Source organism: Alligator sinensis, unplaced genomic scaffold (genome assembly GCF_000455745.1).
Source record: "Alligator sinensis unplaced genomic scaffold, ASM45574v1 scaffold883_1, whole genome shotgun sequence".
In the NCBI taxonomy this organism is placed as follows: Eukaryota; Metazoa; Chordata; order Crocodylia; family Alligatoridae; genus Alligator; species Alligator sinensis.
In genome coordinates this window covers 1,794,908-1,806,641 of record NW_005842009.1, presented here as the reverse complement: position 1 = coordinate 1,806,641, position 11,734 = coordinate 1,794,908, and the positions used below count along the sequence as shown (strand labels likewise).

Here is an 11,734-nt window from a genome sequence, read left to right as displayed (position 1 = left end):
CCCCCCCCCCCCCCCCCCTGCAGCACATGAAGCACCAGGACAATGTGCTTCACAACAGGACACATGGGCAGGGGTGTGCACTGCAGCACAACGTAGCGGCACAAATTGGTGCTGCTACTATTTGTGGGCGCACCCCTGCTCATGTGGATCCAGCCTGGGAGTCTCTGAACTCTGCTGGGAGCATTGGGCTACAGCTTACACAATTTCCAAGTTCACCACTGAAAGGCCTGAACCTGTTTTGTAGCAACACAGGCAGGCAGTGATTCACAGCTCCCCACAGATTTGGATGAATTTGTTTCTGGCCCCCGTGGCTGGCAAGTTTCAGCCCTGAGTGGCTCCTCTAACTCCCCCTTGCCCTGTCCTCAGTCTGTTGGTCTGTGTGCATCTCTCCCTCTCTCTTGTGCTAGTCTGCACTGTGGCTGGTCAGTAAGAGGAGACCATGGTGGAATTTCCCTGCTGCTGTTGGGTCGAATCTGACTGCTCTGACCCGATGCACGCAGCAGACATTGCAGCATTTCTGCCTACTACTAACCGGCTCTGCTGCATGCTGCTGGGTGGAACAAGCAGCTAGGGACAGCACACACCAAATGAGCCTGCTGCTCCAAAGGACATTAGATGTGCTCTTGAGATTGCCATGTGATATGATTAGGATAGATCAGTGGTTCTCAACCTTTTTAGAGCCAACACACTCCTTGTTCACCCAAGGCATCCCTTGGATAATGTTGGAACGTCACCCCTTGGATAGTTTTCACTCCATTTTTAACTATGGAAGAATAGTAGAGCAATTCTTCTGTTGCAAAGAGCTCAGAAAGACCACGACCTTCAAAAGATCTCCTGGCACCCAATTGAGAATCACTGGGATAGATGGTGGTGGAGTAGCGGTGGCAGCTCACGGACACTCCTGTTGAATGGGTCCTAGTTTTCTGGATGTTACATATAGCATTGCGAGGTTGCACTGCACAGCTATTAAGGGCCTGGACAGGGTCCAGGTACCTGTTAGGGGCTCATGCATGATCCTTTCCTTTCTTATTGTGGTGAAAGTAACCTAGCTACTGGATAACAAGCAGTCAGTTTGAGCCTTACCCTGTGTAACAGTTGTGTAGTCAAGGTTTTGTTTAGCCCCATTTAAAGTGCTCTCTGGGGCCTGAAGTTTGGGTGTGAGGCAGCCTCCCTGCAGTAGACCAGAAAGGCCTACTAAAGCGTAAAATTCGCCTTGGCACAGGGGGCCAGAGTGAGGCCAGTGGACCACGTCTATCTCACTCAACTTCAAATGGGGCTTAGGTGCTACCGGCTCTTCTGCACCAGGGTGAACATCAGCCATGGTATCTCCACTCGCAAAGGTTCACCAGAGGTCAGGCATCTGGGAACAGACCTGAAAGGTGCACACACTGTATGGGGATCTTGACATCTAGATGGGAAAGACGCACAGCAAGCCTCGGGCATTATTGTTTTGCTGGAGGAACCTGCACGTCTCGTTGGCCAGAATGTTTGCATTGTCTAGATTATAAAATCCCTAACTTTAAAAATGAAATGACTTTGGGGCGGATGTGATTTGCATTAGGAATTAAACAGAGTGGGGAGAGCAAGTAATAAAAAGACGCTGTGACAGGCATGAAGTCATCAAACCCATTGGGCTAAATTGCAAAGGTATTAAAACAACAACATTTCAGATCCGAGCACAATCTTTTCCCAGCCTTAAATGAACCTGAAATGTCTATTCCAGGAAACCCAATCTAGTGGAACCACTATGGGCCAGATCCCCAGCTGAGGTAAATCAGCATGGTCTCACTTGGATCAACGGGGCTGCACCATTTTACATGCCGGTATGGCCCCATGCGCCTTCCCCACCCCCACTGGCTGCTTGTGGGGGTTTATTTTTGTATTATAATAAAACAGAAACAATCCCCTTTCTTAATCCAGAAGCATTATGTGGTTTTAATCTCTGCTGCAGCTTCCTTCTTCCTTTGATTTCCTTCTCCCAGTGCCTGCCCACACCTGGGGTCACTTTAGTGCTGCCCACCCCTCCACAAGTCTAATTAAATTCTTTTTAATGACACACTAATGCCTCCTGCAGAGCTCGGTGGAGTATTGTGCTTTAGAAGCAATTTTAATTCTACAGCAGAGACTATGGCTGGGATTTTTTCTCCCTTCCTTTACGTTATGCACTGATGGGAATGGAGTGTAAACTGGATCCTCACTGCTCAGCAATATTCTGCTCCTCTTACCAAGTATCTGTGCTGTGCAGACGACTGCCATGTCCTCAAGGGGGCTGGAAATTAGAGAGAGGGAGAGATGTCCATGTTATCTAGCAATGTAAAGAAAGTTTATTCCTTGAAAATGCCTTTATACTGGCATAGATTTTGGCTCAGAGAGACAGACGGGCACTAAGAGAAGCAAACAACAGATATTTTCAGGAGTAACCAGTGACTTTGGGGGTCTCAGTTGTTGGATGCTCAATTTGGTACACCTGATTGGGTCTTGATTTTCAGCACTGCCTGAAGATAAGGAACTTGAAGGTCGGCCCCCAGAATCACAAGCCACTGGCCAAATAGATATCATGGGAACAGACAGGTTCCTAAGACAGAGAAAGCCTAGATTACATTAGGACTACGATCTCAAACACTCCAGTGCTCAACTGCCATATTTTTGGGTCCTCCCCATTATAAAATCGGTGTGACCAGTCATATAGGAAATGTGCCTTCATACGTCAGAGAGGATGCTTAACACTGCTGGAATACAAACAGTGAATAACATCTGGAGGATGCTGAGCTCTGATGTTTTTCATGTGAATGTTTCTAATCTGTGAAGACGCATTGGGGGAAGGATACAGATGAAGCACAGCTGGGATGATCCCTGCTAATGAGCGGGACCCATTCTGCCCTTGGTTACTTCTGCACAACCACACTGTCTACAGTGGAGACTGGCATAACAGAGGGGGGATTTTGTTGCACCACCAGAGCGCTGAGATCCTTTGTAGAAAGCTCCACTGACAAAGCTGTGCCCAGTAGTTCACAGTCAAAGTGTATGCAGGTTTTAGGGCTGATTGGGGGGGTGAAAATTGGGAGCTTGGAGAAAAATTGTTCACTAGTCTCAGGGGAGGACAAGGAGGAATGGCCATAAATGGTTAGAGGATGGTTTCAGGATGGATATAAGGCAAAACTTCTCTCCGGTAAGGGTGTCCAGAATCTGGAATAGACTTCCCAAGGAGGTGGTGGAGTCCCTCAACCTTGGAAGTCTTCAAGAGACTTCTGGACAGACACCTTGCTGGGATCATTTGATCTCAACAGTATTCCTGCCCAGAGCAGGGGGGGTTAGACTCGATGATTTTTCACGGTCCCTTGCAGCCCTTCATTTCTATGATTCTATGATTTAACTAGTTTTAGCTAGAAGGTTTCCCACGAATTGCTAATCTCTCTGTAGGGGAACGATCCTGCTTCTAAGCTGGTGTCAATCAGTGAGTTAGCACAGTCACCCAGATGTAAAACCATTGGCAGGCTCTGGTAAAATCCCATCTCTCACTCAATATGCTGGGGTTAGGATTTTGCCTTAGGAAGCCTGTCAGTTCCTTGCCTAGAGACTCGGGCAGCCATCACTACCTTTTTGCTGACTTGTCTTGCTGATGTCTCTGTCATTTCTTCAGCGGCCGTTTTTTCCTTTCTTGCTAACCTTCTCATTCAGCCCTTACCTCTGAGAAGAAGATAAGAGAAAAAGTCGTGTGGATCAGATGTTACTCGTGTCACGTAGGATGCACTTAGATACATCAGTGAGATATAAGGACCTGAATAGAATAGAATAGAATTAGCTCCCCTGGATTGACTTTGTCTCTCACAGCTGCATTCAAGAACGATGAATTCCAGCTGCAGCAGATGCAGAAGAGAGTAGGATGCTAATGGGAATGGAGAGTTGATTTTATGAGAGGAGACTACAAGAGCTTAGTTTCTTTAGCCCAATGATTCTTAACCAGGATTCATGAGATCCTTTGAAAGATGATGCAGGAAGGGTGAGAAGATAAGTGAGGTGTGAAGAGATAACAGATAAGAGCAGTCTCAGGCTCTCCCTGCCCAGTTGCTCCCCTGTGCCCACTGCTTGGCCCATCTGTAGAGCAGCAAGCATTGTAATAAATAAATTAGTTTTTTGCAGTGGGATGCTGCTTAATTCACAAAAATTATGAGGGGTGTCTTGAGTTGAAAAAAACTTGAGAACTACTGGTTTAGCCTAATGAAATGACACAATTACCATACCCTAGAAACACTACTGGTGTAGTACTGACTACCAGGAGTATCTTCATAGGGGTGTGACCAGTGGTACATTTATCCATGGCCATGCTATTAGCTTGCCAGCTATTCTGGGCAGAAGTGGTATCTGTTTTGTTTTATATCCTACTGAAGTTTAGGTCCTATATAAATAATAATACTTTTCCCATAAAGAGTATATTGTTATTTTAGTTCTTAGGATGGGAGAGGCAAATGCCATATGCTGTCTAAACATAGAAAAAGGCATGTGGTAATTTCCAGGGGAAATTTTCACACAAGGACATAAGTTCCAGCCCCAAAGTTTGACCAGAGGTACCGTACTCCAACTAAAGCCAGGTCTGTATAAAGCAGGGCTCAGCACACCTGCAAGGCAGGAAGGGTGGTGACTTGACTTGCCTGTGCTTATAGGGCAGGAACCCAGGCCACTACCCTGAGGTGTAAGGCTGTGCTACGGGGGATGCCTGATCGCAGTCCCTTGAAAGGAAATAATAAAACTCCCTCTGACATGAGTATTCCATCACTGGGCCTTTATGCAGTGTCATTTGTGCAGGTGTTTGCATACATCTGCTTGCATATATGTTCCACATGCAGCAGTGGGACTGGGTGTCAGACTGCATGCATCCCTAGGTAGCAGAACAGACCCCATCAGCTGGCTGCCCTCTGTCTACTTTGTGTTTTTATCTTGGGTGGAGGCTTCTAAGGTTGATGTGACTACCATTGACCATAGCAAAGAACCAAGTCCAGGTGGCAACCCCCAGTTTTGTCCTTTAGGCCCCTTGATAGCAGCCTCATCTGGGAGGTGGAAAAGTGAGCAGGCCAAGAAGGAGGAACTCCCATTCCCTGGTCACGGTTCTTTTGGAACAGTTACAGGGTTGAGTCGTGCGGGAAGTTTGGCTGCCGTGGGTTATGCTGGAGAAATGTAGGAGCTCAGTCTTTGGTGCAATCAGCTGGGCACCCTTCCTAGCACAGATTTTATTTTTAATGACTGGATGGTGCTACAAGGGTGCCCTCCAAAGGGAAAACTATCTAGGTACATAGTCAATAGCTAATGGATCCAGAACGTTGTGCTCATGAACAGGCAGCATTATTCATAGGACGAGCTTGTCAGAAATTTTCCAGCGAGACATTTTTCCGTCAGGAGGTGTCACCTTGTTCAAAACAAGTAGAAACTTGTTGCTGTGATGAAAATTCATTTTGAAAGAAAAAATTGAGGGGGGGAAAAAACGTTGTGATAAGGTCAAAATATTCTATTGTGACATTTTCGGAATGGAGGATTGCCATTTTTCATTTTGAAATGCCTTTTTGTTTCCATTTAAAAAAAAAACTGTTACATTCTAGAAATTAAAGAAGTCAGTCAGAAATGGAACAAAACATTTTCGTTTTGCATGAACCAAATGTTTCAGCTGACCCAAAAGAGCTTGGGTTTGGGTTTTGATTAGTGGGAAATTTCAAAGCTTCCTGAGTTTTTCATTGAAATGTGAAACACTGTTCACCACAGTGAAACAAAATACCCCGTTTCCCTAAAGCTCTCTTTCCGATGTTTTCTAGATTGGTTGTGCACTGCAAATGAATTCCTCTATGCTGCTTTTTACTTAACGCATTTCTCTTTCTCCTTTTATTTCCTTTCCTTAAAGGAACAGTATCATTTCTGCTATGACATGGCACTGGAATATCTGGAGTCCCTGGAGACCAGATAGCACCTTACCCGGAGATCGAAGGCAAGTGTTTGTTTAGGGTTTGTGCCCAACATGCATTTTGCACTCGGACTTGAGTCAGTGCTAATGGCGAGAGGTGGTGGCGGGGGGGGGGACAATCTCAGGTGGAATCAAAACACTGAAATACAAAAGAAAAGGCAGGATCTAGGGACGTGTCAGCCATTCTCAATCTTCATCCTACTGCTCTCCCTCTTCCCACCTTCCTCCCACCCCAAGGCTGGAGCAGAGGTGACACAGACTGGTTGCCAGAATTACAGAACTCATTCTGTTACCTCATTGATGCCTCCGTGACACCTTGAAACACAAATGCGTGGACCTTGGTAAGCAAGTGAGATTCACCTGTGACCACCCGTGGTCATGTCTGGACACATCCAAAGCATGAAATGGACCTGAGCTGAAGAAGTGACAAAGAGGAGGAGAGAAAGATGAAATCAAGCTTGTTTGTAAGCAACGGCCATGAAGGAGATGGACTTTGTGGGGGTTTTAACTGTATTTTAAGTCTAAGCAGCTTTTCAGAGGAGCCCAGAAGGATCTGGGCAGGTTTTGCCCTGTGTGGAGACAAGTGTCTTGCTGGAGTAAACACACTAAAGGGAGTTGTATAATTTTCAGCCTATTTTATTCATGAGTTTGATGTTTGCTAATCAATGGCAGCTCTCAGATAGGGGTGGAAGGGTCTCATCTTTGATGTGTACAAGCTCCAATCCTTGCCAACATCCAGCCCTTTGGAAGATGAGGAAACGAGGAAGCCAGGTTGCATTAAATGTCAGAGAGGTACACAAGCTGTTCCTGGCTGTGCATCCTTGCAATCTAAGGTGTCCCGCCAGTATTTTCAAAGGTGACTTCATGATTGTGAGTGCCTTAAGGCAGTTTTCCTTTTTTTCAGGTGTGCTTAAGATTAAATATCTTAATATCTTAAAATCACCTGGTTTTCTGAAGGGGGTTCTCAGTGTTTTTTGACTGTTGGGCTTGTTTGCCGTATCTCGAGGCACATGCCCAAGAAGAGCAACCCTCTGAATCACCTAATTACATTTGAAGATCTTGTCCTTTGCTTACCCAGCTTCAAGGCCTCCTACAAAAATACTCACTTGGCTAATGGTGGCTGCTTCACTGAGTGTACACCATCAGGTGGCCAAGCAGAAAGACTTGATTCATCATGAAAAGATACTGCAGGCAGATGAGAGTGAACAAAATGTAGTCAGTCACAGCTGGAATGGATGCCTTCAGAAATAACTACAAAATATTGCGGAGTGAAGGCCCAAATGCAGCTTTCAGTGAAAGTCCAGAGTAAGCCCACTGAAACCTATCAGACAGATCAGACCTTCAGTTACAATAGGGCAATTTCTTTGAAATCACCAGGATAAAATCTGTTCTCAGTGATGCCATTGCAAATCCGGAGGAATTTCCTGATGCTGCAAGCCAGTACACTGATGTGAAGCTAGATTTCTTTAGGTGAAATCCCTGACAAGTTTTTAGTCATCGAGGTGGATTTCACCGCTCTGAAATGAGGACTAGGACCTACTCAAAAATGTAAGAACACCTTTTGGGGTCCAAGTCTCAGAGCAGCAACGGAGGCAGGGGTACTTGGAAGAGTGGCTGACACACAGGTTGTCAGTGCCGTTGTCTCAGGTGGTGGTTGTGACCTGCACCGAGCTGGAAGTGGAGAGAAGAGATGAGCTGTGGAAGCTGAGTGACAAGAAGTCTCAGCCATGTCAGAACACTGCATCTTCTTGACTTCCTGCCAGGGCTTGTGATGGGTGAGTCCAGACTAATGGGGATGTGGCCAGCGTTTTAGAGCGTCCAAGGGCTTGTTGGGTTGATGCCACCTATTGACCAGGAGGCAGAGGTCACACATCTTCATCACGACAAGTTCCTTCCCCCAGGAAAAAGCCCAACTATAATCTTAATTCTTGACATAACTTGCAGAAGAGTTTCTCCACTGTCACTCTACCATGACTTTTAGCTGTGGACCCAGAATCCCTTGTGTTTCACTGTTACCCTTGGCAAGTATTAAATTAGGATCTGGTTGCATATGCCTGACAGCCAGTTTGATTTGGACTTAGAACAGAGTTAGCTGGAGCCCAGTAGTTTATCTGTAGCTTGTTTTTAATGTTTATGGACGAGCCAGTCAAAAGGTGATTTGCCATCCCATATGGTGAGCCCATTTTCTCTGATGATGAGCACAGATGGTCCTATGCTCCACCACATATCTGAGTTCCTGCTCAGCACCACAAATGGCTATAAGAGGCAGCGGCCAAAGTGACAGAAGCCTGGTATCTGACACCATAAACTCAGAGAGCTAGGGGGCTGCTCCCCTCTGTCTCGAGGACCAGGCTATGCCCTAGCAGTAATTGTGTCTCGGCAGGAAGAGATCAGAGGCAAGATCCTCCTCTTTGCCTTCTGGTGTTGTGCACAGCCATTTCCTCATGATGGCTCTATTCATTATCTGTGGCCAGACTGCTCTTTTCCTACAGCCCCATGTGGTAGCTCTTTCACCAAGTCAGGCACATTTATTCCTTTGCATCTTTTCTCACTTAACCCATCCAGTTCAGCCAATGAATCATTCACGCTTGTCTTTGCACACCTTCCTCTGTGTCAATGTCTTGTCAGTAGTGACAAGCTCCGAGCCCATGGCAATAAGTTCAGTTTTCCAGAGCTTCAGCGCATAAGTCCTAGGTGAAATAGTAGTGCCTTTTGACTGCTTCCAGGATGCATGCAAAATTCAGCAGTTAAATGGAGAAGCTCCTAAGTGCAAGCGCTTGGCCTTCCATACACCAAGTTGTTGTCTCTCATACCAAAGCCACCCCCAGGCTGGCTGCTGGCTCTCTGTAAGCTGTGTTTGTTCCCTTTCTTTTCCACTATGGGGCCACAATATGCATCACACATCCAAGAAACAAGAGTGCTCTCAGCACATTTACTAAAGGGAAGTTCATCTCCTGTGTGCAACAAGGCAGGAGTATGGGGCCAAGTCCAAGGAGAGGATGATAGGGCTTTATGCTCAGCCTCCTTCTCCGCTGGGTCCTCTCAAAGTGCCTGCACTCCACAAGGTGTAGATAGAGCTGGTTGGGAAATTATATTTTTGAGGGAAAAGATGCTCCTTTGAGGCTTTTCTACAAGCCATTTAAGGGTGGGTGCTGCACAGGAGATATCTCCTGGGTATCTGCATGGAGGGTGCAGATACCCAGGAAGGAAGAGGAGATACTTAGGTGACCACAGGAAGTTCAAACTGAATAGCAGGGCATTTTCCAACCCTGAGGCCCATTAGGATGTGAGCAGTGTCTCATGGGGAGGTTCTGTAAATGCTATCTCATTGCCCTGCAGAATCTACTAGGCCTAATAAATTGCTTATGAAATCAAAGAAGTGATATCCAGGATGAACTTAGCCCTCTGTTTGGAGCAACCTTAAATCAATCTCCATTGGGTGGACCTAAGTGACACAAGAAGTCTTTTCTATTGCTGTCACTGATTATTCTTGACGTGTTCCATCCATCTTTGTATTAAACATGTTTGATACGTATCTGGGTGCATGTTCCACTCTCTCTGTCTGAACACCTGCTTTTTTCAATACTAACTTTGGTATCAGTTCCTAGTATAAGCAGTGATTTGAACATCAACAAGTGTCTCTGCTCCTGGCATCACCATCTTTGTGTTTGAATCCCAATGACAACGTGTTCAATCAAGTCAGCTCCTCCTTGAGGAATCCTGCTAAGGTCTCTGGGCAGATTGTGCTATGTTAAGGTCCATGGTCCAGATCCAGTTCTCAGTGCCAGTAGTGATGAATTTGGAGTAACAATTGAGTCATTGGACTTAGTATTGGGTTTCATAATGGGTTAATTGAGAGCAGAATCTGTTCCTGTGCCCTGGGTGAAGAAGCCCAAAAGCAATGCAGAAACTTCATGAGTGGCATTTTTTGCTATTGATTGACTTTGATGGGGCCAGGATTCCTCTACAAACGCCTGGCTTTTCCAACTTCTTTGTGAATATTTCACACGAGCCTAATGATAATGTACACCAAGGGCTATAAAATCATCCCCTTCTGCTTCTCTTCCTGCCCTGTTACCACAATTAAAACTCTCTTGTCTAGTGACTGAATAGTCTTTTTATCCCTACCAGAGTGTGGAAGAGTGTACAATGAATCCTTCCGGTTTAGGGTAACACGTGTGCCTATATTAGAAGGTGGTCTTTAAATAAAAGTGTCTTTTTCCTGATTTCTTTTCAATCAAAAGGCATATTAATGTCCCTTCTTTGTGCAGCCCCTTGAAAGGTATGCTGTGGAAGAGGAGGGCTCATATGCGCTGGAGTGCTATTAAAGTGGTTCTTTTTAAAGGCCAAAGTTAAGAGAAATAGTACAATATGTGATGGGCACTATGTCAGTCACAGGACCGGTGGGGTGCTTGTTTGTAGAGAATAGAGATGGCAATTACCTCCACAAGTGTAGGCAGAGGATCTCTTAAGGGTAACAAGGAATTGGGGTTGAAACTGTAGGATGTTGAGTATGGAAAAGAAGAAGGAACTACCCAAACTTTTATGAACTTAAACACCACATTTGACCTGTCAGAACCAGGAAACCTTTTTTAATTTTATTTTTTTAAATTTGAACTGCCTTGCTTCTTCCCAGTGCTTCCATTTGGTACATCCATCTTGGTTTGTTTGTGCAACAGTGCCAGTCAATTTATTCTGACCAAAGGGAGGAAGAAAAATCTGCAGAAGGGTTTTCCACTGTCTCTTTCTGATGCTCATAGGTGAAGTGGGACCAGAAAGGCATGCAAAAAAATAAAATCGAAACCCATTCAGTCCTGTGGAGAAAATAGAAGCTGGATGATTTGTATATACGTTTTAAAAGCAAGATTTTTGATATCCCCTTGCTGGACGTCTCTAAATTTTCAGTGCATCTCTCGAGAAGGGCAAGCTTTAAAATCAAAGTGCTATAACAACCAACCAATTTTCTGCTCCTATTGAGATGTTAGCACAACACAAGGCAAGGACATTCTGTACATATAAATATATATATAGAAATATATATATATATATATATAAATAAATATAAATACTGTTCTTAATATGGATAATGTTTATTGGTATTACAAATGGAGTGGTGCTTTTTTTCTTTTTAATAAAAATAAAAACCAATGGAATAAAAAAAATAAAACTGACAACAAAATACCAAAATTGAAATAGTTTTTGTCTAGTGCAAACTCAGAAGAAGTGATGCCAAAGGCCACAATCAGAACAGTGGCGAATGCAAAAGCAATGGATGCTGGTTGACGTGTTTGATCCTGATAGACAGTGGGATGGTCACAGGCCTTGCTTCCCACAGAAGGTGGGAAAGAAAGCCTCGTGTTGGTTTGTCAGAGGCCTAAGTGGCGGGAGGTGGAACAAGGGTTGCACAAAGAAAGGCATTTCTGCTGTGGACTGTCCCACACACACCCAGCTGTTGTTAACTTTCTGTTTTTTCTTTTGCTTTCTTTTCTTTTCAGAAAACCAAATGCATAAATAAACGTTCCAAATTTGCGACAGCCTCTGAATTTATTTCACTAGCTGTTGTTCTTGAAGGCCTTAAGTGGCATGGACGTGGCTGTTTCTAAAGCTGTCTCCTCCTGCACTGTTGCTCTCCTACAAGGGGAAAGAGCTATGGCCCTGACTGAGACCCTGTACAGGTGCGCACGACACAGTTTTGCAAAGCTAGGCTATGTAAAATGAAGTGGGGCGGGGGAGGAAGTGTGTGCTCAGTGACAAAGCTGGCAAACACCTACTTGTGGATGCCGCTTA

General features: G+C 45.0%; 1 protein-coding gene across 10 annotated transcripts in view; it reads left to right on the top strand.

Annotated features, from left to right (window-relative positions):
- Positions 1-11,476, top strand: part of PTPRU (protein tyrosine phosphatase, receptor type U) — a 408,251-nt gene extending 396,775 nt beyond the window's left edge. For 9 of the 10 annotated variants that reach the window (XM_025201929.1, XM_025201930.1, XM_025201928.1 and 6 more), the window contains 2 exons: positions 5,888-5,971; positions 6,185-11,476. In XM_025201929.1, the coding sequence (XP_025057714.1) occupies positions 5,888-5,950 (63 nt within the window). In that variant the 3' untranslated portion in view covers positions 5,951-5,971; positions 6,185-11,476. Of the gene's footprint in view, positions 1-5,887; positions 5,972-6,184 lie in introns of those variants that run through there. The other variant, XM_025201927.1, reaches the window with a different exon arrangement.
- The last annotated feature ends 258 nt before the right edge of the window (positions 11,477-11,734 follow it).